The sequence below is a fragment of the Natrix helvetica genome (assembly GCF_964273705.1).
Source record: "Natrix helvetica genome assembly, chromosome: 5".
Classification (NCBI taxonomy): domain Eukaryota; kingdom Metazoa; phylum Chordata; class Lepidosauria; order Squamata; family Natricidae; genus Natrix; species Natrix helvetica.
In genome coordinates this window covers 47,082,382-47,109,591 of record NC_138551.1, presented here as the reverse complement: position 1 = coordinate 47,109,591, position 27,210 = coordinate 47,082,382, and the positions used below count along the sequence as shown (strand labels likewise).

General features: G+C 37.2%; 1 protein-coding gene across 7 annotated transcripts; it reads left to right on the top strand.

The window, feature by feature from the left end:
- Nucleotides 1–115: 115 nt before the first annotated feature.
- On the top strand, nt 116–27,210 carry SAP130 (Sin3A associated protein 130). Of its 7 annotated transcripts, none has more exons than XM_081953502.1 (21): nt 116–622; nt 2,399–2,513; nt 2,653–2,891; nt 4,812–4,979; nt 5,237–5,348; nt 7,543–7,667; nt 8,113–8,237; nt 8,617–8,767; nt 9,079–9,169; nt 9,256–9,360; nt 10,868–11,009; nt 12,000–12,118; nt 13,131–13,433; nt 14,196–14,370; nt 14,822–14,926; nt 16,187–16,545; nt 18,140–18,388; nt 18,688–18,813; nt 22,798–22,901; nt 25,234–25,347; nt 26,282–27,206. In XM_081953502.1, exons 2-21 carry the CDS (start codon nt 2,405–2,407, stop codon nt 26,438–26,440), a joined length of 3,180 nt encoding a protein of 1,059 aa, XP_081809628.1. In that variant the 5' UTR covers nt 116–622; nt 2,399–2,404; the 3' UTR covers nt 26,441–27,206. The 7 variants fall into 7 exon arrangements, with proteins under 7 accessions (XP_081809628.1, XP_081809629.1, XP_081809631.1 ...); XM_081953503.1 differs by lacking the exon at nt 116–622 and adding an exon at nt 1,031–1,125; XM_081953505.1 differs by lacking the exon at nt 116–622 and adding an exon at nt 1,147–1,572 and having other exon boundaries at nt 18,143–18,253; nt 26,282–27,210.

Here is a 27,210-nt window from a genome sequence, read left to right as displayed (position 1 = left end):
AGTGTATTTTGTAGTAGTAATACGCGCGCGATAGAGCAGATCCGGCTCATCAAATACTGTTTATGCATAGAGAAAAAATTCACGGAAGATTAGAAGATAATGCTGCTTTTCGGAAAATAGACGCCAACTAACGTAAAATTAAAAAGGGCGTGCGATCTTCCTTCCGGCTGACCGAGAGCAAGCCAGTTTCCCGCCGTCTTCTAGGAACAGGAGACCCTCGCTCTGCCTCCCGAAGCTGTCTCCATGGGAGATGGCCAGCCAATCCTGTGGCTAGTGGGCGGAGACAAGCCTAGGTGTTCCGCCTCCTTGTAGACGACCAATCGCATGTCTTCCTTTTGCTTCAATCTCTCGCGACACCTGACTGAGCCGCCGTTCGGATCTCGAACTGCAACTCCCAAGACTCTTTCCGCCACCCTCGGCTCAGCCAATGGCCGCGCAAAACGAGGCGAAAGTCTCACCACGGTGGGCGGGGCGCCCCGAGACCCAATCGATCTGAAGGGGGAGGGGTGGTTTGCTGCAGCAGCGGAAGCAACACTCCCGATTGAGCCCCCTCGGTGTCAGTGAACGTCGTAGTGCTTCTGGGAGTTTTTCCGGAGGGATTCCGCCGCGCCCTCCTCCGCAGGTAAGTCTTGAGTCGAGGGAAGGGCTAGCCTTGAAGACAGGGGTCTGCTCGAAGCCCTTCATCGTTCCTTCTAGTCACGGTTCAGTAGATATCAACCCGACTGATCCCTTTCTCTTTTCTCCTGGAGGCTCTGTGCGGAGTTTGTTATCGGTAGCTGCTGCTTTTTTATTCTGTCTGAACATCCGGGTCCTTTATTCTGCGCGTCTTGTTTCACATAGTGACCAGGGAGGAATGGGAGGCGGGCTTTAGCTAGCCCTAATTAGCCATTACTTATTTTCTTATTGGTAACCAGGCGTCGCCAAAGTGGGCTCCCCTATTGGTTGGCCTGTAGTGCTTTTCTTTGATCCGGATTGGTCGGCTGTTGGAAGGTGAGACTTTCCAATTGGCTGGTGAGAGAAGGGGCTGGACTTTTAACGGCGAAGCCAGTGGGCGGAACTTATTTCAAGAGAATAATTCCGCCCGGATCTGAGAGAAAGGGAGGAGCTTCGTGTGACGCCTCTGGCGTGTGTGTGTGTGTGGGGGGGGTGTCTAGTTGTGGGCTTCGCAGCTAGTTCTGCGTCCGTCATGATTCGCTTTTCGTCTTGAGAATTTTACCCTTAATGATCGCGACACTCTCCGGCACGGAAAGTTGGAAAGAGTCTTTAGCCCGGACTGCCTTATTTGGAAGGCGAAGGTCCCTTTGCTATCAGGCACGAGGCTAGGTCGCCTTGGAGCCGTTGCCAGCCACATTTCGCTTAAAAAGATATTTGTAAGATGTTAGACCAGAGGCTGCAGCACTGTGTTCACCTTGTGGGTCCTAATGGCCTGCGTTAGGGCATGCCTGCAATGTACTTTGAAAGAAGTCTGAAAGCTGAACGAGAAACGCAGAGAATCGTAAGGAGGTTCTAGAACCTCTGACTGAGTCTTCGGACAATTTCAGGCAAAAAGTACCAATTTAATGTGGATCAATGGTGTGATGAAATGACACTTTTTTTACAATTTACTTTAAGACTAATTTGTTGTTTTAAGAAATATCTGCCTGCAGCGCCCAGAAATAGCCAGCTTTTCCTTTTCAGTCTGGCACCTGATAGACACTGGTGACTTTTGAAATAGAAATGCTTTTATACCCACCAGAAACAATTCAGAGCACACTGTCCTCACACTTTGAGAACTACAATCTCTGTCCACCCATCATCTCCTAAATTAGTTTAATGACTATTTCCCAAGAAGTGTATATAAACTTGCATTACCACTTTACAAAAATATGAAATCACTGATAATTATCCCCAGTTTGTATAGTTTGTGCCAAGCAGTGAGTTAGATCTTTAGTATGTGACTTAATTATTAGAACAGCACTTGGAGTTCAGTGTCAGGCTTACACAAGTTCATGGTGATAAAGTATTAAGTATTTTATTAAAACGTACTCCAAACACATTTAAAACTTCATTCTTTGCAAACTTAATTGATTATCTCTGAACACAGTGTAATTTATTTTTGAATAAACAGTTGATTTGCTTGACATTATTTAGCATTGATAGTTATCTCCTGAATGTCTATAAACTGATTTGATTTCCAGCTGCCGTTGCATTCATACATTTTTATTACAATTGTTACTAAACATAATTGAGCTGTTTGAACTATGTAACTAAAATTTTGGTTTGATAATGCTTATAAGTTAGTTGTAAATAACTATGATAAAAATAAAAATGCAGGCAATAGAGTTCACTGAGACTTCTCAACAAAGTATTCTGTAACATGGGCATCTGAATTTCTTACAATTGCATGTGTGCTTCACAGGCGGAAATGAGTTCTCAGCAGTTTCCCCGTACTGGAGTTCCTCCCCCAAGTCTAGGTCCAGCTCCTCCTATGTCCGCCAGTGGACCTGCTGGACTGATAAATCCAGCAGCAACAGGTAAGGCATTTTTACCAAGAACGATGTTCCATGGAAGTAAGTCCGCTGACACTAAATATAATGTTTATACAGTTTAATAAATTGTCACATTTCACAGTAATGGTTCAAATTTTCTATACTGGTTTTCTTCCTTTTCCAGTAGTGAATGATGAACCTAATCGAGAATTGGAAATGACTCCCAGAGATCATGTGGTTCCTGCTGGCTCTCTTCAGTCCCGTGAAGAGAAGCAGGAAACAGTGGTAGTTCGACCATATCCACAAGTGCAAATGTTGACTCAACACCATACAGTGCCATCAGGTGTACCAGTTACAGTGGCAGCTCCTCCAACTCATTTGGCTCCAGCAGTGCCACTTACCTTTTCTGAAGGGCTTATCAAGGTAATGGAAACTAATTTTATATACTACACTGAATTGTAAATATTTTTCTCACATTGGCATTTGATGCCTTAGGTATTTTTTATTTACACAAAGAATTAATCTAAATTTCTTTTAGATTTCTTTTAGATCCAGTGATAGTTTTTTTAAACTACAGAAAGTCTACAGAAAGTAACTGAATACAGTAGAAATGTAGTAGTAGTATGTAATAACCCAACTTTTATGTGTACTACTAAATGCCTTTCTTTAGATTTTTTGAATGTGAATTGGGAACATATACTGTATGTTTAATACACTAATATCATGATTGGTTGCACAGTCAGCCAAATCAGACTGAATTTGGCCATTTAATCCACCTACTGACTCCATCCCAAGGACTTGAGATAGGCATATGTTGTTGTTTCATGGTATTAAAAATACTTGCAGGTTGTAAGGTGTTTCAAATGAAGCAATTGACTAGTGTTGATTTTGTTAATGCCAATGGTGTTCAAATGGTGCTCCAGTTGTTTTGGGATTGCACCTAAGACTCCTATTACTATTGGTATTATCTTTGCTTTCTTTTGCCACAATTGTTCAACTTTTATTTGCAGTTCTTTGTGACTTTCTGTGGTTTTTCTCTTTTACTCTGCTATCTCCGACTACTGCCACATTCACTATTCAGAGTTTTTTGCTTTCTTAATGACATTTGTTAAGTCTGGGATGTTATGTGGCAGGTGTTTATCTGTTTGAATTATAAAATCCTAGGGCACTTCAGCATTTTTGCTTTCTACTACTTTTGTCTATTTTGTGATCCCACCAGGTCTTGCTTGTAGCCCAATGGTGTTTCTTGCAGATATTCCAATGCACCATTGTTGTTACTTTGTCATGCCAGAGTTTGTAGTCAGTCTGTGTGATCTTGTGGCAGCTAACTAGATGGTCCACTTGAGCTTCTTTGCAGAGGCAACATTTATTGTCTGTTTCTGTCTTCTCAGTATTGGCTTTGTATACATTTATTAAGGAACAGAATGTAAGCTGTTCCAAGTAAATATGCCTTTTGCAATTGACTGATGAATTATTATGATGATGATTCATTGCAGTCATCCAGATATTAAGACAGGATTTGGCATTTTTGTCTATCGAGTTCTTTCCAAGGACCTAGGATAGACAGAGGTGGATGTTTGATGGTGTTACAGATTTCGTCGCAGCATGTAAACCATTTCCAAGTAAAGCCACCTTTGCAATTGATTGATAGTGAATTTGTCAATGCCAATGGTGTTCAAGTGGTTCTCCAGTTGTTTTGGGATTGCACACAAGGTGCCTATGACTATTGGTACTATCTTTGCTTTCTTTTGCCAGTTCTATTTCTGTTTGCAGGCCTTCATATTTTGTTATCTTCTCCAGTTCTTTCTGTTCCATTCTGCTTTTTCCAACTACTGCCATGTCCACTATCCAGACTTTTTTGTGCCTACCTGTTTGAATTCTAAAGTCCCAGAGCAAATTTAACTTCTTCATTTTCTATGACTTTCTATTATATGGTCCCACCAGTTCTTGCTTGCAAGCAAGTGATATTTTTTGCAGATTTTCCAATGCACCATTGTTGCTACTTTGTCATCCCATTACTTGTAATCAGTCTGTGTGATCATCTTGTAACAGCTAACCAGGTGGTCCACAGTTTCTTCAGCTTCTTTGCATTAGGTGGCACTTGCTGTCTTCTCAATTCTGGCTTCTAAGGCAGTGGTACACAATGATGGTACACAATTCCAGCTATTGCCAAATTCCAGCTACCTTGGTAACATGGCCATAGGGAGGGATGGTGAGAGTTTATAATGCAGCAGTATCTGAAAAACCACTTGTTGCCTGCTCCTGCCATAAGGAAAAATAACTGATACATACTCATGTTATTTCTATGTAAAGAGCAAACAATTGTATCTTTGTTATTTGCAGCCTCCTTTGAAGCCCGCAATACCCAGTCGTCCTATTGCACCAGCCCCACCAGCCCCACCATCTAGTCTGTCTGGCCCCACCAAAGTCCCTGGGCAGGTTACTGTAACAATGGAAAATAGCATCCCACAGGCATCTGCTATTCCTGTAGCAACAATAAGTGGACAACAGGTATTTTTTTTCCAGTTAAAATATATTTCTTAAGACTATGGAAGAGAATTAAAAAGCCTTGATTACGCTTCTACTGTAAAGATGTATACTTAAATTTTACTTTTGTATTTGTTTTAAAACTTCAGATTAACCATAGTTATTATTGTATAATAACCGTACAATTCAATTAATTGTAGTTTGTGAATTAAACTTTTCCAGGCAATTCTACACAAGATTTTACATGTAATTTTTTAAAAATTATTTTATTTTATATGCAGGGACATCCCAATAGCGTGCACCATATTATGACAACCAATGTTCAGATGTCAATTATCCGAAGTAGTGCTCCTGGGCCTCCTTTACATATTGGAGCTTCTCACTTGCCTCGAGGTAGTAAAGTTAATTGTACTTTCTTGGAGCAAATGATTATATAGCAATCTTGTTTGGATAAGTTTTAGATATGGATAATATAGATGTTACTCCTAAAGTGAAGCATGTGGTGAAGGCTGGACTTGAATCTGAAGCAATTCCATTTAATTACATTCTTGTCAGGAGATATTATACTACATCTTTGTGGTGTTATATAGTTCATTGAGCCTATGAAAATCTCAGTTGCTTAGGAAATATTACAATATGGTTATGGTTGTATGTTAATGTTAATGACTGCAGTTAAGGTCAATGGGATTTCCACTTCAAGTCTCATTAAAGAGATTAGTCTTAAGTTGCATTCTCGCAACATACCTGCGAGACCACCTACTGCCACCAGTAGCCTCCCACCGTCCAGTACGATCCCACAGAGTTGGCCTCCTCAGAGTGCCGTCGGCCAGGCAGTGTCGGCTGGTGACCCCCAGGGGGAGAGCCTTCTCTGTGGGAGCGCCTTCCCTCTGGAATGAGCTGCCCCGGAGCTTCGCATAATCCCTGACCTCTGATCCTTCCGACGCGCCCTAAAAAGTTGGCTTTTCCAGCAAGCCGGCCTGGCCTGTTAATTTTAATTTTAACTTATTTTAAATGTATTGTTTTTTAAAAAAAAATTCAGTTTGTTTTTTGGATATGGATTTAGTCTTTTTTAACTTTTGGGATGTGTGTTTTTTAATGTTGTACGCCGCCCTGAGTCCTTTTGGAGAAGGGCGGCATATAAATCCAAATAAACCAAACCAAACCAAACATTATGCTAAGCTCTAAGAACAGTTGTTTAGGTTTGTCTTAGCAGCCTGATGAAATGGTGATGTCATAGTTCATGGTTTACCATAGTGCCTGAGCCACTGTAATTTATCCAACCAATTATCGAAATAAGTCAGACCTATCTTCTTTGAAAACAGGAAATATGTTCCATTGGGCAATTGTAAGAGGTGGCTGAAGGGCTGAATTTCTTTGATGTCATCATAGAAACATGGGGTGGATGTTCTGACATTAAATAAATTCAGATTTCCTGAACCAGACGTACAGTGTTTCATATATATATACTGTATATAGTGGTATTTGTTCTCCTGAAGTCATATGGTCTTCCCCTCTTTCTCTGTTTCTCAAGGATAATATACAAAGATTTAACAGACCAATAGCATATTTCCTTAATAATAATGAATGTTCCTAATAATTATGAATGAATATGTATATATAAACATATATGATAAAATATCATAAATAATCGACATTTGCAGACAAACCAATAATTTTAAGTGTCAGAATACACTCCAAAATTTGGTTTGAGGACATCTGTAAATATATATTGTAACCTTGTTAGAAGTGCTGGCACATTCTGTACATACTCGTGAATAAGATCATCTGTGAGTAAGCCAACCTTCAAATTTTTCATCAAAATACTATTAAAAATGTGCCACCCAGAGTTAAGCTGCCCCTCAAAATTTGGGGAATCTAAATCATAAGCCAATTGTGAAAATTAAAGCATTCAAAAAAAAAGTCTCCCTAGTGTAGTTATATAAAAGTTTCCTGATAATACTGGATAGGCTCCTGTGTGTAGTTGAATTGTCTTTGGCATTGGACAGAGCCTTCTTGAGTGCTAGTTCAAGATTGCAGAAAAATTGAAGAAATGCAAAGGATCCATTATCATCAGGAAACATTTATATGACCAAACTGAGACTGAATATAACTAGCCTTGAAAAGAGACTAGACATGGGTAAATCTAGCACCGCTTGAGTTTTTGAGAGGACGTTGCCTAGAAAAAAGTCCTCTATGGTCTCTGTCATCCCATGTGCGGGAGTCATAGTGGCCTTAAAGGAAAGGCAAATTACCATTAAATGTTAGGATTTTTTCCCCTTATGATAATGAAATTGACAATGAAGCCAACTTCCAAGGGAGATGCTCTCCTTCACTGGATAGATTAACCACGTGGTGGTTTGTTAGGAACGTTCTAATTTGGAGTTCTGCACGAGGTGTTGGATTAGATGGCCCACTTGGCTTCTTCCAATCTGATTTTAAGTGTGGCTGAGCTCACTGCAGTTGGAAGCATATGCACTGGTAGTATTCCTTCTTAGTTTTTTATCCTGCATAAAAGCTGCAGCTAACCTGACACTTTTAAAATGGAACATTAAATGTTATTCAGTCATATGAGTATGGTTTCTTTCAGGTGCAGCTGCTGCTGCTGTGATGTCAAGTTCTAAAGTAACAACTGTCTTGAGGCCAGCTTCACAGTTGCCAAATGCAGCAACAGCACAATCAGCAGTTCAGCATATCATTCATCAACCTATCCAGGCAAGTAGCAGTCATGAGGTATTGTCATTTAATTGTTTTAATACTTACCTTTTGTCTCTTTCGGTAAGAAATCACTTTGCAGTTTCAGTGGCTCATTACATAAATAATCTGGGAATTCTGGCAGCTTCCTTTCTTAACATTATGGAAATGGTTTTGGAGAAGCTACTGTAAATAAAATATACTTAATAATGAACTTCAAGATGTCTTTCTACTTAAGAGTTTTAATTGTGATAGTTGATTAAGTATTTTTTCTCTCTTTTTTCTTTTCTACTTCTCTAAAAGTAATGGCAATTTTATCATATTTTATACAATTGAACATTATCTAGGATATAATTTAAATATCAGTTCTCACTTTTTAAAGAAACAGATTCTGAAATAATTAAAAGTTCTTATAATAACGAAATTGCAATGCTGATAAGATGCTATTTTTCTCTTGCCTATATAGTCTCGGCCTGCTGTGACAACCTCAACTACTATTCCGCCTGCTGTAGTTGCAACAGTCTCAGCCACAAGAGCTCAGTCGCCTGTTATTACTACAACAACCACACATGCTACAGAATCTACCCTCAGGTAAACCATCACAGAACACAGCATTAAGTAGACCAAGTATATAATTGGAAGATATATATGTACAGTATTTACATGTTGATCTGTTTGCATCTGAGGATCATTTTTTACGATCTAGCTGCTACATACAGGCTGTTTCAGATTGCCTTCTTAGATAATTGCTCCATCAGCCAAGCCATTTTCGCACAGTATTTTGTTATGCTAATGAGTCTCCATTCACTGTAAGTTATCCATGTAATGTGAAATCATCCTGATTCTTGTTCCAAGAGGACAGTACTTGCTACTGACATATTAATTTAGGTAATGCACATCTTAATTCATGATATCTCTTGTGTCATTAACTTTTAATTAACCTAGGTAAAATATATATATATTTTTACAGTCGGCCAGCACTGTCAATTCAACAGCACCCACCTTCTGCACCTATCAGTATTCAGCGTCCTGCCCAGCCAAGGGACACAGCAACCAGAATTACTTTACCTTCTCATCCAGCCATAGGAACACAAAAACAACAGCTTCACCCCATGGCTCAGGTAAATTATTATGAATGCAGTCCAACCAGTTAGTTCTTCTTCATTGAGGCATTCAACGCATCACACTTCAGGAGCAACTTCATGGGTTTTTTGTTTTACTTAATAGGTTGCCTGATCTCAATTACTGCGTGTTTTGTATGAATAATGGCTTAATAAAGTAACTGAGATCATTCAGTTGTTACTTTATTCAAAAGTTATTAATTTAATCAATAAACCATGGGCTAATAGCTTGGCAACTAGTTCAAGCTGATATAGTAATATTTTAAAGCAAATTTTCAACAGTTTTTGATGTACAACTTTTTCCTCTACAGAAAACAATTTTTAGTACTGGTACTCCAGTAGCAGCAGCAACTGTGGCACCAATTTTAGCAACAAATACTATTCCTTCTGTGACTACAGCTGGTAAGTATCTGTAGTTCACATTTCTTCATCTATATTCATTGAAATTTTCTACACAAAGATGTAATTGTATTACTTTTTTCTTCTAGGCTCCATACCTCACACTCAAGCAGCCCCTACTACAATTGTCACTGTGACTATGCCATCGCATTCATCCCATGCAACAGCTGTGACCACTTCAAACATCCCAGTTGGTGAGTGGGTTCTCTTATTAACTGTAATTTGATTTGTAATATTTAAGTAATATTTTACTTTTGTTTTTCCAAGAAATCAGAAGTTTATTATTTAATAAACTTATGTGCCGCCCATCTTGCCTAGAGGCAGCTTACAATCATAAAAACAAGAATAAAACTCTAAAATGATACATATTATTACTAAAATGATTTAAAATTGATCAGATGGGAAGGAAGAGAGCAAGATGTACACAGGAGAGGAAGTGGGATCTTAGTCCATTAACCATCTCCAGAATGGCATGACCCCGGTGAGGTCCCAGTCAGTTGGTAGAGCCAAGTCTTCAGGTCCTTTCAGAAGGCCAAGGATGGATGTGAATCTCACATCAGAGGACATGTTGTTTCGGAAGACAGAAAGGGCTCTTCTCTTGGGATCCCACCAATTGGAGTTCCTTAGCCAATGGAATCAAGAGCATGTCCCTTCTGCCAACATGGGTGAGTTGGGCCAATTCCATTGGGGTGAGATATTTCTTCAGATAGCCTTAAAAGCCATGAAGGGCTTTAAAGATGATAACCAACATCTTGAATTGTCACAAAAACCAACATCAATGCAATATGAACCACCATAGAGGCCCCAAGAACTGTCCACATCGCTATATTCTGCAAAAGTTGTAGCTCCTGAATACTCTTCAAGAGTAGCCCCATTTGCAAGCATGAGATGACCAGGACTTGAGTGACTGTGTGCAGGGATGCAAGATCCAGGAAACTGGCACATAACACATAGTTGTGCAAGGGTTCTCCTAGCCATGGCTGCCATCTAATTGTGGAAACATGCCTCCTGTAATGAAGAATTGTATCACCCACCTGGCAGTTGCTGTCCTGGAAGCTTTCACTAGTCAGAAGGGACAGGGATCTAATTGGCAGGTGGTTACACTGACAGCATTGCGCACACTGTCCACTTCATCAGGACCAACAAGGTCAAACTGTTTCTAGATAACTGAGGAAGTCCTCCCCAGGGATTCTAATGGACCCGCACCGTGCCTGTATTCCAACTGGGAACAGATACAAGTCACTGGCCATCAGATGTTCTATACATTTCTCGGCATGGCCTCAAAGTTGATCACATGACTCCCCCCCTCCCGTCCCAGGAAGGACCTGGTGATTTTGAAACAAGCCACTAGGCGACACTGCAGACACAAAAAGAGCAGAGAAATAATGGCGCTTTTGTGCTCCTACTGCCACAAGTAAGGTCTTAATAGAGACTGTAGCTCATAACTGGTCAGATTCATCCCTCATTTTCCTTCAGAAGCGCTATAGGTATCTCTGTACCTATATAATACTTTACGAATTGTATATATCACATTTCTACTCAGCTCTATGTTTTCAGCTCTAAATTATCATGCACTGTCTTTCTGTTAAAAGGACAATACGGAGAGGCTTGGTTCCCTGAACATCATTTCTGCATGTTATTTTCTTAGTCTTAGTTTACTGAGTATGGTGAATAACTGGATTGTCTCTTGTTACTATACAGCTAAAGTCGTCCCCCAGCAAATCACACATACCTCTCCCCGCATCCAGTCTGATTATACAGCAGAGAGGAGTAATCTCATTCCTATATCTAGTCACCGTGCATCTCCAAATCCGGTGGCAATGGAAGCTAGAAATGATAATAGGTAAGTGAGTTTATTTTCATACAGAAAAAGAATTTCTTAATCTTGGATAGATAGAATCTATATTATTACAGTTTGTAAAGTAATAAAATTTTTATATAATTCTATTGAATATCTGTTATGATTCCGAAAGAATTAAAATTCCATGGGCACAAACCCATTCAGGTAGTAAAAATAGAGAATACCTTGAATTATGTTGCATTAGGATGCCAGGAAATGAAGGATATTTAAGAGCAAATACAGGCAGTCCTCCACTTACAACCATTCACTTAATGACGGTACCAATTAATGTACCATTGTACATTTGAAAATGTCATTTATGGCCTAAATTTGAACATGACCATCACCCTGCTCTTATGGTCACATGATCACAATTTAGGTGCTTAGCATCTGGTACACAGTTATGAATAATCTGTTGTAGCATCGTGCTGTCATGTGATCACAATTTGTTATATTTTTAGGCAGTTGGTTAAGATGGTTTTGCACTTATGGTCATGGTGGCTTGACTTAGGACTGCAGTAAAAGTGGTCAAAATGACATTCTGTTCTCAATTATGGCCATAAGCCAAGGACTACCTATAATGCTCCTTGTCAAATCCTGCATTTCAAACCCTGCTGTATTTAGAAATGATTGTAATATGTATGTGCTTAAAAATGCATTTCTAAAGTGTGTCAAATGTATACAGTGCTGTTCTAGATTAATTATCAATGGAAATGAGAGATTTAAAAAAACCTGAGGCATTAAACATGTCCTTTCTTTTACCCCATATTTATTCTTTTAATTGGATTATAATGTGTCAAGGTATAGAAAGAAATGAGTTGCTTCCAGAATCTTTTCAAATGTCCTTTTTTTTAAAATCCCTTGTTTCCAAATAAGCTAACAAATAACATTTATAATTTGTACTATAATAAAATGTAATAATCATAACTATAATTTATTAAATGGATCTAATTGCAAGACTATATTTAAGAATTCTCATTTCCACTCCTGTAGACAGTCAGTGCCTGTTCAATTTCAGTATTTCTTGCCAACATATCCTCCTTCGTACCCTTTGGCTGCCCACACTTACACACCTATTACCAGTTCTGTATCCACTATCCGCCAATATCCTGGTAAGAATTCACTAATTTCAGTAATTTACAGTGGTGTTTTACTTGAGTAGCAGTGTAACTTTATCTGTAAAAACAATATTTAAGATGAAGGTCTGACTGCAAATTATTGGGGTCTAAAAAAGAAACCCTAACCACCAAGCACAAAAGTAGAAAAACATGCTGATCATATTTTGCTTAATTAAAATAATGAAACAAAAAAATGAAATTATTAAATATTTATGTACTTATTATTTATGGAATTTATTTGCCGCTCATCTCATATCCAAAGTCTCTGGGTGGCTTACAACAAAATGCTAGTAATTTATTCAACTAGTTTCTTCAGGTGTAAATAAGCAGTACAGGTAGTATTAATGGCAGTGTTTTATGGCATTTTAATACAATAAAAATCTGAAATCTATATGAAAAATGCTTTTTCGGTGCTTTTCTAAGTGTACAGGTTAGCCACATGAATTATTTAGTAATAATTACAGAAATCATATAAGAGATTAAGTTCTGATTTATGCATTGCAAAGAAACAACTCTGGCAATGTGCTTGGGTTACATGTTATGCAATCTCTTCATTGTAAGTATAAACTGTATTGTTGGAAAATACAAGCTAAAATAATCCAACAAGCTTAAGTTCAATGAATATTGAAATGGATACTTTCTTATTTAAATTCACAATCACTTATTATATGAGTTTTGCAATTATATGGTTTGTTTTTATCTATACTGGATTATTACTATATCATCTATAATAATTTGGCTAATTGAATGTGCTGTGATGAATGGAGCTGGGATATGAATTGAATATATTATCTTGAGTTGGTGTGAAAGCAAATAAGTTTAGCGGCACTAATCGTGTTCATGCAAGTTATAATATAATTAAAGCAAAATGTTATTGTGTGGATTTAAAGTTAAACCTAATGTACATAAATCTTAAACTTTTGTTATGATCAACTACTGCTATATAATTGTATGTACTTCATTACTCCCACACAAACCAGAATATTTATTAAGCATGTTGTTCCAGTTTCAGCCCAGGCTCCCAATTCTGCCATAGCGGCTCAGACTGGAGTAGGAGTAGCTTCGACAGTGCATCTTAATCCCATGCAGCTGATGACAGTAGATGCATCCCACGCCCGTCATATACAGGGCATACAGTCTACACCAATTGGTGCACAGGGGATACAGCCAGCACCCATCAGTGCTCAAGGAATACAGTCTACGCCAATTGGAACCCAAGGACTACATCCAGCTACACCAATTGGCACTCAAGGTCTTCAAACAGCACCATTGGGGCCTCAGCAACCACAAACTGAAACCAAGACATCAGGTTTTTATTTATTCTGATTTATTCGTGACATATAGAGATATAGATATATTCCAATAATTACAATTTTCTTTGTAGATTGCAATATAAAATTTAAAACCATAAAAGATGCAGGAATTAAATCTAAAATAGAATCATCAACAATATAAAACCAAATTTCAATAAAATTTAACCATATGCAAAGAATTGAAAGCATACCATTTAAAGTGGTCTTCGTTTAGTAGTAAAAAAACCATAATGTAGGCCCCAATTAAAGTTTTTTTTTTTTCTAGTAGCCATCTGCTATTTGGACAACATTTGTGTTATTAAAAAAACACATTCTGAACACAGGCTTTTTAAAGAAGTTATTTTGATTATGCTGGAATTTTTAAGGAAACATACAAAGAACTGCAGGGAGGACATATTATTTAGAGTGAGAGTGCTATTTTGTTGTTCGTACTTGCAACTTTATTGCAAATGTTCTGGTGTCATCAAGCAGGATAAAATTTCTGCTTTCTTTCAATCTACAAGATTAGAAGTGTATATCACCTTTTTCTCTGAGGAAGGAGTTAACTACAATCTGATTTATTATTTGGAGACTTACTGAAGGAGAATGCTATATTGAACATCATTAGATTTAATTATGAAAAAATATAGATAAAGCACCCTATCAATTAAAAATATCAATATTTGTGATCCAAACATAGGTTATTTTTAGGAAAGGAAGTTATAATTTCCAGATAATCACTTCAACTACATTTTTATTTTTCTGACCACTTTCACTAGTGGTCTTGGCAGATGGAGCCACCATTATGGCCAATCCAATTAGCAATACATTCAACTCTGCTTCAGCTTCAACTACAGTGGTGCAAGCTCACAGCCAGAGTGCCAATTCTAGCACATCAGCTCAGGGTTCATCCCCACGCCCAAGCATTCTCCGAAAGAAACCTACTACTGACGGGTGAGTAAAAAATTGCAGTTGCAGTAATATTCATGCAAGTATTTATATTTATGATATGCACATCACCATATCAGAAGTAAATTTATTTTGTAACATTTATTTCATCAACCATATTTCATACCGTTGACACTACACTGCTAATAAAGCATAAAAGAAACTGTAAATATCAAACTTTGGTATGTCTGATTGCATTTTTTATCATATGCAGCAGATCAAAGCTATAAAAAGTATATTTAAGCCTTTTTGTTGAAGCTGTCAAAATTGCTGGGCATAGTTTTGAATGAATCTTTAGACTTGCAGAACAGAATGGTACATTGCATTTCTTGTTTTATCCTCACTGGAGAGCTACTACAATATTTTTAAGTTAATTACAATGTTGATCTATACTGTTTACACAGGTATTTGTGCTTATAAACAAAGGAATCATAGTAGTTGGCATGTTCTTTTGCAGACTGGCAGTGAGGAAAAGCCTAATTCCTCCTCAACCAACTGAAGTAGCTGGCCCTCGTGTAGAAAGTTCTGTGAGAAGTGCAAGTGGATCACCAAGACCAGCTGGGTAAGATTTTGGCCCCCTCCCCCCCCCCAAAAAAAAAACCCTGATATTTTAGCTTTGCAAACCAAAATGAATCTCATGGTAAATATTTAAAACAAGTAATATATATGTATAGATGTTCACTGAGCAAATTTTTTTTAGTTTCTGTAATTCGAGATAATTCAAGGATACGGTTTTCTGCAAATTGAACTCTGCCTCAAATTATCTCAATCCATACCCATCCTAGCTCCTATAGAGGCCAAGCAGGGCGTGAGTTCCTGAATCATGATATTAATACTTCTTTAAGGAAGAGGGTAATGCCATCTGCTTTAAAGGAGTGGTAGGGCATCTCTTTTTTTAAGAAGGTGCTCCTGGATGCCATTTCCACACATTGTTTTTAAGGAAGATTATTGAGAAAATGATGTGGAATCAGCTAGAAAGGACAAAAATGGGAATTGGTTGCTTGGATCCTTTCCAGTCAGGATTCAAGCCCCATTATGGGAAAGAAACTACTTCATCAGAATATACATGTGGGGAATATACATAAATTTTGTCTTGGTCCTATTACACCTGTAGATAATGTTCAATTACAGCTTTCTACTGGACTAGCTGCAAAAGCTGGAAGTTAGGGGCACTATTTTAGAATAGTTCTACCCGAGTAGATTGCTTCAGTGGTGATCATGGATGCAGAGCGCTGAAATACACAGAAGCTGCAGCAGAGAGTCCCATAAGGCTCAGGGCTTTCTCCCATGCTGTTTAATAGTTAAATGAAACCAATGGGATAAGTCATCTATTAGTTCAGGTGAGGTATCACCAGTATGTTGATCAAAGTCATTAATAATATATTGCCATCAGGAACAATGACAGACATTTTGCACAGTTATCTGGAGATTTGAGGGTCTGGATGGGATGAAACAGGTTTGGAATAAACCCTACCAAAACAAAGCTGCTGGTCATCAGCAAACATCTAATAATATGGTCTCCAAAGTTATTCTGGACAGGGTTGCACTCACCCAAGGAGGTGGTACATGATTTGGGAATCATCCTGGATTCCATAGCTCTTGGTTCAGCAGAAAGGAGAAGCTGAGATGTGGAAGCTCTTAAAGAGAGAAAAGCTCAGAACTTGTGTTGGGGAAGGCTTCAAGATTTGCAGTGGGTTCATGGTCATTTAATGTCTGAACATGTATGCCTCTGCTTGTATATATGACTCACTAAACCATTGTAAGTTTATTGTTATAGGAGCTTGAAGAAAGAGTCTAACTTTAATTTGTGTGTTCTGTCTAGTGTTAAACCTAAGCCAGAAATTCATGTGTCAATGGCCACTCCTGTAACAGTGTCTGTGGAGGCAGTATCCATACAGAGTAATGAGCAACCTCCTGTCTCAGTTCCTACTTCTCAGCAGCCACAGTCTGCCATTCCAACAATCATCACGGCAGCTAGCCCACCTTCACAGCCCACAGCTGCTCTATCAAGCATTCCAGGAACACTTCCAGCTCCTCCACCTACTTCAGCCACAGTTGTAACTGTTCCTCCACCTCCATCAACCATAAGTGGTATCCTCTCTACAGTATTGGGTCCTGTTGTACCAGAGATAAAAATAAAAGAGGAAGTGGAACCTTTGGATATAATGCGACCAGTTTCAGGTACGTTTTTTTTAAACTTATAGAATCATAGGGCTGGAAGGGACCTTGGAGGTCTTCTAGTCCTGCTCACAGAGGGAATATTATAATCATCCCAGTAAAATGGTTCTCCAGTCTACTTTGAAAACCTTTAGACTTGTTTAAATAATTATAAAAGAGATTAGGAAAGCCAACTTAAGCATTTGTTTCAAACTGATTTTATATGTGGCAACCAGAGTCACTTTTAGATGAGATAGGCAGCACATAAATCAATCAATCAAATAAATAAATAATGGTGAAAAGACTTGTTTCATTTTAATTGCTTTGGTTTTCTATATGACTTCATAAAGAAGTTTATAAACAAAAATTAGCATATCAATGAAAACGTGGTGGGGATTCCTACATAGGTACTGTAATTGCCTGTAATTGAAGTATCTGTTAAAAATGTTAATGTTTGTGCAACTATGAGACATGAATTAAGAGTCTCACCCAACATAGATTAGGGCTGCTATTAAAGTCTATCTCATGGTGGTATGGGTAGCAAAGCACCGGTACATCTGTGTCCTTATTTCAGCTGCAAACTACTATTCTACACCCCTGCTTCAGATAACCCAGATCTTCCTGGATAAGGGGAGTACTGCATGGAAGAATTTGCAGAGTTTCTGTCAGATAAAGATGCTTGGATTCATTCCCAGTTGGACACTTGTGTTGTCACAAACCCAGAGATGTTTTAGGTCAAATCTTGCCCAGTTATCTGGAACCCATTTGAACCTATTTGGCTCCCAAAAGTGGACCCAGCATTGAACATTGTGAAGTTGGTGATAGAGGTGGTTGTTGAGCAACAATTCCAGAGAACTTTGGAGGAAGTGGTTTATCTAGATCAGGGCTTTCAAACTCGCAGCACGCAGGCCGGATGCGTCATGCAATACGTCATATGATAATGCCATGATGACACAAGTTTGATCTAAATTGTCCCAAAGGTGCTTTATCCAAAAGGAAACTCGACTTTCTTGGTTTTTTCTTTGAAAACATTTCACTTCTCATCCAAGGAGCTGCTTCAATTGTCAGAAATCAATGGGGAACAACAGGCTTCAATCCTGTTTCCCTTTTGGAGGAAGATGGATGGCTATATAAATTTGATTAAATAAGCAAATCATTGTTTTGTGTTCAAGGTAAAAGGGAAACCGAGTCATTATGAGTTTGTAGAGCCCGAGGCTCTTCTGCTTGTTTTTTTTACAGAAAAGAATTTTGCCTTAAGTTACCCCAACTTTAAATGTTAAACATTATCATTTTTTAATTGTATTTATGAGGCTTGAAATTTTCACAGGTATGGTTCTCAAATGTAATCAAAAAGGCTAATTGTTTGGTTTCTTAGTACAATACCAAACTGTTGAAAAGAACCCCCAATAGGAAGACAGACTATTGCAATGCTTTTAAAACATTTGGGAGAATAATTTTGCAAAATATTCTAAAATGACTGTCATATAAATGCATGTCACAAATAGATCAAGTGATGCAGCCCACTGCATTTTCTCGAAGAAAAAGCCAGAAAATCTGGACTATTTCCTAAACCCTAATTGTGAAATGTCTTAAGCATGGTTCTCTTTTTCCTTTCCAGCAGTCCCTCCACTGAGCACAAATAGTGTATCTTCATCTGTTACATTGCTAGCCAACAATCTTACAGTGCCCCAAAGTGACTTACTGCCAGGTGCTTCCCCAAGGAAAAAACCACGTAAGCAGCAACACATCATCTCTACAGAGGAAGGGGATATGATGGAGACCAATAGCACAGATGATGAGAAATCCACTACCAAAAGCTTGCTGATAAAGGCAGAAAAGCGCAAATCACCTCCAAAAGAATATATAGGTGATTATTTGAATTCAGAAACAAAACTTTTATTTCCTAATTAGTCATCTCTCAAAACTGTATCTATTCAGCCACCCAAATACCAAATTTCAGGAGAAGGGGAAAAGGAAGAACTTCTTTATTTCCAAAAACAATTACAAATTAAATATTTTTCCCAGATTAATGCTGGAACTAGAATTAAACAAAGCGGAACTGACCTCTGCTTTAAGAGTCAGTCATAGGATTACATTAATTTTTTTGTAGTTCATAATACAAACTTCTCAGTGAAGCCTAAATAGTTATTCTTACATTTTTCTTAGATGAAGAAGGAGTGAGGTATGTGCCTGTACGTCCAAGACCACCCATAACTCTGCTCCGTCACTATCGCAATCCATGGAAAGCAGCCTATCATCATTTCCAGCGATACAGCGATGTTAGAGTAAAAGGTATGTCTTCCACTACACATTTAGTATAGGTGTATTGAAATGATGTATTAGCCATCAACGATGCATGCAAAAGTATATTTAAAAGTATATAACATTTCAACTGTATATATAAGATAATCTATATCATTTTTCCAGTTCCTATTATGTACAATAATTTCCAATAATCTTGCTCTTTTTTGTGCCCCAGCAACTCCTGGCATTATTGTTCTAAAATTCATAGTAGCATTAAAATAATATGTGTCAGATCCACAATAAGCTTAATACGTTTAGTTCACTAAAATCCACAGCTACCCTAAACCATAAACTTGATGGTCCTTGGCCAACGCAACCCATCTCTCCCCTCCCCCATTTTAAGAAAATGCGGTCTTTTACTATATATTTTTTTAATCTAACAATTATTGGAATATATCTGAGCTGAAAGTATCTTTAGAGCTTTGCAACAGTTGTTTTTTCTTGATGGCTAATATGAATAGAATAAATTGTATGGGGGAAAAACACAGACTTTTTTACACTGCATTACATATTTGGACCACAAGGTATGACCTTTACATGTGTAGTGTGCCTATTGACCTAAAGCAATTATATTACTCTAATAAATATCCACATAAAATAGAACCCACTATTAATAATAATAACCAGTGCCAATACATACTCCAAATATATTTTTCATCAATTCTTCATTTGTTAAATGCCTGTCTAACAACCAGATCTTAGCAAGTATTATGTTGGTTAATAGTAGTCTTATTAGTGGGGATATCCATGTTAAGAGAATTCTGGTACGGAACACTCACCTTCTAATCTGCTCCTTCTGCACCTTATAGGAAGTAGAGACTCTCAGTATGTGTTCTTTGCTAGCAAATTCTACATGGAACAAGTAGCCTCACAAATTCCCAGCTGCCAAACCATGGCATTTTATAGGTTATTACAAGCTTGAATTTGTACTAGCCAAAGTTTCTAGCAAGCCCATGTATAACAAAAATTAGAGAAATTCCATCTGGAAATAATGAGGGCACAAGTGCCTATCAAATCTCTAATCATCTCTATATTCCAGAGATTGATAAGTCTCCCAACAGAATTGTTATCCAGGTTATTGGGAATTTCCCATGTTTTCAATTTGATCAGACCATATGAACAGATCCTGTACCTCTACTGTAAAGTATTAAGTAGATATAAACAAGTGATATCCACCTTCTTGTGCAGGCTTGCACAATTTGTAGAAGGGGAAAGATCACACTGATACATTAAAAATACCCAGTGCACTGATCAGATGTTTCCCAACTAACAGAGAGGTAGCAGCACTGGAGCTGGAGGCATTGGAAGTGCTTAACAGGTGCCTTTAAGAGCAGTGACAATGTGAATCTTTTGACCTTTTTTTAAACAAAAAATGCCAGTGGATCAAAGGGGTGTTTAGCAGGCTTCATGCAGCACAATATTGGTTAGGCCTGTAGTAATATTGAGTTACCTCCAATTCTGTCTCTAGGGACAGCAGATAGAAATTGCCCAGCAGCAGCATCCTAGGAGTAGAAACCACCAACCACATATTGATTCAACTGACTCAGGGGGGATGGCCATGTGCAGGACAGTATAAAAAAACATTTCTACCTGGTCCCACTGGCTCAATCATACAGCCATCTGTAAAACAGGATTTCTGGTAACTATCACAGCTCCAAATGAAAAAGTGCAACTCTGCCCTGAGGCTGATATGGTACCAGAGATCCCAGCAGGCATATTTTGGCATCAACATCACTCAGTACCTTCAGTAAAACATTTATTTGTCCAATTTATATAGACATCCATCTCAGAAAATATATGACTCTGGATGGCATACAACAAAGATAAAACAATATTTTAAACAATTATTATTATTAAAAAGCATTAACTATAAAAAATATAGCTGAAAATAAGTAACAGAACCTGTTAATAATAGTAACAGAGCCTGTTAATAATAACAGAGCCACCACACTACTTCACCAGTCCCCTGGTGTCCCCAAGCCTAACAGGATCATGAAGTCCTAAGGGATCTTCAGAAGTGATGGAGCCCATAACATGCTCTTTGATTGAGCTAGTGGGACGAGCAGATGAAAATGGGGAGATGTGGTCCCTAAAATGACCCAGTGCATGCAATGTATGGCTTTAAGAGTCAATACCAGCACTTGAATTGGTCCTGGAAGCAAACTGGTAATCAATGCAGCTTGCAAAGCAGGAGTGGAACATGTGTTCTGCCAGAAACACATATAACTGCTCACACCATTGCATTTTCCACAGCTGAATTTTCCAGATACTCTTCAAGGGTAGCCACAATTGGAGCCCATTATACCAGGATGAAAAGCAGGGCATGAGTGGGGCCTCACAATCTAGGGCTGGCATTAATTGGTATAGAAGACAGGTTGTGCAAAGAACTTCCTAATCATGATTTCCATCTACCCATCGAGTAGGAGTAGTGAGTCTAGGAAGATCCCTAAATTGCACACATAGTCTGTTTGGGACAGCATAACCCAATCCGGAACCAAAGATGGCATAGTCCTGTGAGTAGAAGGCCCTACAACTGAAAGCCGCTCATTCTTGCCAGGTTTCAATGGAAGCCTGCTGATCCCTATCTAGACCCTTACAATCTCCAGGCACCAGGATGACACCCATAGCATTGTTTAATTCACCAGGGGCAGAGATATACAATTTCAGCATTCTGATATTTCACCCCTTTGTGACAGATAAGCTCATCCAGCAGTCTGCTATTGAATAAGACAGCACCAATCCCTATAGTGCCCTACATGGTAGGGGCCGAAGCAGAGACCTCCCCTCCCCAATCATCACTAACTAGAATCTGGAGAAAGGGAATCAGCACAAAACGGTGTTGCCTAACCCCAAATCCTGAGAGTTGATGGCATCTGCCAAGTGGCCAAGTAAAACATGGATAAATAACCACCCACCCACACCAAACCTACCTCCAATTTACCTACTCATAGATCTACAACTTGCTTTATACTAGTCTTCTCCTTGCCTCATCTCCCATTTCTCTTGCTCTCACCCAGGCAAAGTGTTTCAGAGTTCTGTTGCTATCCTTTTTTCTTGGGGGGAAGTGAGAGAATTTATCTTGTGCTCCTCTCACAATGTAACTCACTCCTCCAACCTAATCTTCTTAATTATTTTCTGTCTTTCATCTAATTCAGTTCACTATCTCTGTCAATTGCTACGTGTCTTCCTTTCTTTAGCTGTGGTAGTGCTCTCTCCTAATTTGTTGTAACCAAATTATTTCCACTCCTTTTGGGGTCTTAGTTAATACTCTGAATAGCAGAATTTTAACTGCAGTCTATCTAGGCTTCCAGTTATTTATTGATCACCAAACAGCAGCATATTACAGCAGCTCCAGCCACAATAGCTGTGAATGAAGAAGCCCACATTTCAGATCTCCAGATGCTTCTCCCATGATACATGATCTCCCAGTGTATATTGGAGGTGGTGACCCTTTGAGAGCTGTATGCAACAAAACATCATTTTAATGTATGACAAGTAGTATACATTTAGAGACAATGAAGTTATTCTGTGTCACATGATTCTGCCAACCTCCCACTGCCAGTGTTGTTCTGTCCAATGACCATCTTGCTTTTTTGAGTTCTTTTTTATTTATATTTGAGCTCCAGATCCACTACCTTTCTTATCATTCTTTATCCTCAGAAATCAACAACATTCCCTGGCTAAAATTCCTATTTTCAAACTTGAACATTCTTACTAGATTGAAATAACTTTCCCACTCATTTCATCTGAATAGAGGTTTAGCTTTTAAAAAAAAAAACATCTTCACATATTGAAATCAGAATTTGATTTTTAAGGCTGTTCCATTCCAATAGTTGACCATTGTATAATCAATGTATAAATTATACATACTTTTACTAAACAATCCATGTCTCTTTTTAGTCTGTAAAAATAAAATAATCTACTTTCTTTTTTGCATGGTTATTTGCTTCCTTCTCATCTCATTCCTTCTAGAAGAGAAGAAAGCTATGCTACAAGAGATAGCTAATCAGAAAGGGGTATCTTGTCGTGCACAGGGATGGAAAGTCCATCTCTGCGCAGCACAGTTATTACAGCTGGTAAGTGGGAAAGTCATGTTGATTCTGTATAAAATAATTCCAGAATTGTTTAGGAAGTCATTTGAAAAGTTACATATATCTGGAGAAAAACCCTTTCCGGAGTTCGGAGTTTAGAAAAGAGAGCCAAAAACAGAGGGAAAAGATGTAACACATCTAGTGGCTAAAGGCTTGGCAACATCTGATATTACAAAGCTATTAGCTTGGTTTACTGAAAGGGTCAGTGGAAAACACTTCACTGAATTTGTTTGAAACCTAGCAAAAGCCTTGGATGTTTTGGCAGTGTTTATAACTTGGAAAAATGGCACTAAATGAAGAAGAAAAGGAACTAACATTGCAAAAAATTATCTTAATAACTACAGAGAGAATTGAAAAGAGTCTTGAATTTATAGATCAAAATACAAAATATCAAAATACAGAAAGTACGGAGGGAAGAGTTGAGAATACTTATAAAACAATGATTAAATTTGAGGACAGAGTTCAAAAAATTACAGAGACATATGAAAGTGATAAGAAAGTTGTTGACATTGACAGCAAATCAAGTGTGGAGAGAAATGATAAGTGCGGAATACGGAAAGGAGAGATCAGTGAACTGGAACTCTATCTCAGATGTCAAAACATAGATGAAGGGGAGAAAATTTGGCAGAAACAATAAGAGTAATTTCAGTAGAAGCACCAGTGATAACAAGTCAAGCAGATGAAAGGAACAGATGGAGGGTTTCAAATTTTCTTAAGATATCCAATGAACAAGTTGTCAAGAGAAGGCCACATAAGACTTACCAAGAAAATACTTAGAATACAGATTCTACAAAGAGATACTGGACTGCACTATTTCTGAAAGGATACCGGATAATGAAATGAAAGTCACAATAAAATTTAGTTAAATGTATGAGTATTATGTATAAGATAAAGTAATGATAGCTATAGTCAAATAAATGATCAATACTGATAATAAAGCATTTATATATACTACATTGATATGAAATTTTATATAAACTGTGAGGATGATGGAGATGATGTTGAAAAGCCTTTTTATAAAAGATAAATAATTCTATATAGAATAGAATATAAAGGTGTAATATCATTGGATGATTTCAGGATGATGTAATGAAATGCCATAATATAAATTTACTTCAAATTTAATATGCCTCATATAAAAAGGATATAATAGCTATGCTTAATAGAAGTTTGACAATTATAATAATTTGTATAAATGTATATTAGATTGATGATACTAATAATGGAAAAAACATGGAATTGAAAATTATTAGAAAATGTTATTAATGCTAAAATAATAGAATGAGTTAGAATACGATACAAAAAAATCTTTATTATTGGATATATTGAAGGTGATATAATGAATTATTATAATATAAATGGATACATATTTAGAATACCTTTTTTAAAATGGTGAAACAATAGTGATAATTAAACAAATGAAGTACAATAATAATGTATACTAAAATATTTGATTGACAATAAGTGATTTTTGATAAAGCTCAAGTGATGACTATGGAAAGGACGGAGAAAGATTTTATAACCAATCGACACACTGTATGTAGTTGAAGAGGTTTTTTATGTTATATGTTTTGTGTGTTTGTTTGAAAATAAAAATTATATTTAAAAAAAGTTACATATAGAAACTATCACTAATTGCCACAACTATCTCTTCAAAAATGATGCAAATAAATTTGTATCAAATAAACCTAAAACTTTAGTAAGGGATGAGGTTTTGAGTCAGGCATAGTTACTGATACATTTTGTTCAAATGCTCAAAACTTACCTCTGGTGCACTGGTTTAAAGAAGTGGTATGTAGCCATTTATCTGAGACAATACTATTGTGTATTCCTGGTTGTCCTATTGCAAGAGAGGTAAGCGCTTAGGCTTAGTGCCATGTCTTTATATTCCAGAAGTGTAGAAAGGAAAACCAAGATATGGTTGTTATACATAGACATCTGTTGTTTTTTTAAAAAGTATATTAAGATTTTGAGCAAATCAAGATTTTAATCTGCACACTAAGTGGTAGTTATATGAGAATTAAGAACTAAAAGCATTGGAGAACTCTTGGCTCTATATGAAAGAGTGGTGTAGTGTTTCTACACTGTAAGCAGTTAGAATTCATGTTTTCCCATTCAGTGAATTAGGGTGTTCCTTCTTCCTCTTTGAAACATATTGATGTCGTTATCAATATCAAGACTTTTGCTGCTGTTCTGCAAGCAATGAAATTATACTGAATGTTGAAATCAGATAAACACTGGATTGGAATTTGTAATTTTGTACTCTGTTATGAAAAAGTGTGAAGCTTAGCTATTGTCAAATTTTAATATTTTATAGACTAATCTGGAACATGATGTGTATGAACGACTCACCTCCTTACAAGAAGGCATTATCCCCAAGAAAAAGGCAGCAACTGATGATGATTTGCATCAAATAAATGAATTGATACAGGTGAGTTGTATTTATTTTGCTAATTTTCTTTGGCCTCTGCTATAGCTGCAGAATAAAGCCTTCATTTTTTTAGACGAAACAACTGTGTAAAAGAAAGGTAATCCATACAATATGTAAATTGAAGGTTTTCATTTGGTTCCTTTTTTTCTTAGCAAACTGATTTAATTCATATTTCCTGAACTGTAAATCAAAACTGAAGATCTTTTGGATAAATAAATGTTTAATATCTGAAAAATAAAGCTGCATGTACTCAACCGAAAGTTATCATAAAAAAATAATTTGATATTATCAAGTTTGTTTTTTTAGGCCCTGATATTAGAACCTGTTATCAACCCATTTAAAATTATTTCTTTTATCAGACAATAATGCATTCAAAGCATAGCATTACATAATACAGTCCATAAATTTGTGTATGCTAAACTATTACATAGTTTTTGTGCTATACATTTACATTCTGAAGGCCACCTTTTCCACTTTCTGGTGTCCATTTCTTGTTAAACAGAGTTGAATCTTTCACCTACACTTTAAAATAAGAAAGGGAATCTTTTTCAATTGAAGTTCCCTAGGCTCTGCATAAATACATCTGAAACTTCATTTTAGTGAAAAGCAGAGTGGGGAAGGGGATGTGGAGTTGGGGAACAGAATTAAGGTGTTGACATACAATACCTGTCATTATTTACCTTGTTATCATTTATCTCACTTATATTGTGTGCAATAATTTCACATTTTCTATAGGAACCAGTTGTATTAAAAAAGAACTGGGTAGGCATGTACATTAAAACATTGTTCTGAATGGTCCCTTCTGATATGCTATAATAATACTTCATAGTTCTTCAGTTATTTTTTGGTGTTTCAAGATGATTGAAGATAAAATGCAGTACATTGAAGTATTAACATTTTTAAAATTCAATGGGTTATATTTGTTATATTTCAGGGAAATATGCAGAGATGTAAACTTGTAATGGATCAAATAAATGAGGCTCGAGAATCCATGCTAAAGGTCTTGGACCACAAAGAGCGCGTTCTGAAGCTCCTTAACAAAAATGGAACTGTCAAGAAGGTATCCAAATTGAAGAGAAAAGAAAAAGTTTAGAAACAAAGCTAAAAGGACTGAAAACAAAACATGTACAGAACAGTGTTAAGGTTCTTTTATTGGAGGTTTCTTGTAAGAAGCAACATTTAAGTAAAAAAAGACGAGAAAGATGAATTAAAACATGGAACCCAGTGACCTTAAGAGACTATGAATAATCTGTCAATGGAACAAAGATTTTTCTCAGGCTCGTCCCTGTTTAAACTCTTTAGTCTCTTTTTGTTTAGCTTTCTTGATATGTCCCAGTGCCTACTAATTGGAACCATTGACGCAGGTGTGATAGTCCCCTTCCTTTCATCTTACAGTTTTAGACATTACTTCACTGATTTGTACAATGGATTCCTGCAACAGACCTCAAGAGCCATCTGTCTTGAAGCAAACTGTCATAAATTGGAAAAAGTTGGGGAGATGACACTACTTCCACTAAGCCCTGCCCATTCAGGCTCCTTGCAGTGGCTGAAGCAGCCTTCATAAACCAGTGTTCTTGCACTGGCAATTCTGCTATGTTTAGAATCATAAGTGGTTCTGCAGTCTCTTAGCTGTCTATTTTTAAAATACATTTCAAAGTTATTTGTAGTGTTGTGAATTTTGTGCTGTGCCCATGTTGGTGCTCCAGGATATTGTTTTCAACTACAGCACAGTTCTTTCTGTAGCTGGTGTGATGCTGTTCATTATATTGCATAAAATTGTGCTATATAACATCTGAAAACGTAAATAAAGGATTTGGAAGATTTTGTATAAGAATAATGGTTATAATTGTGTGGAAAAATGAA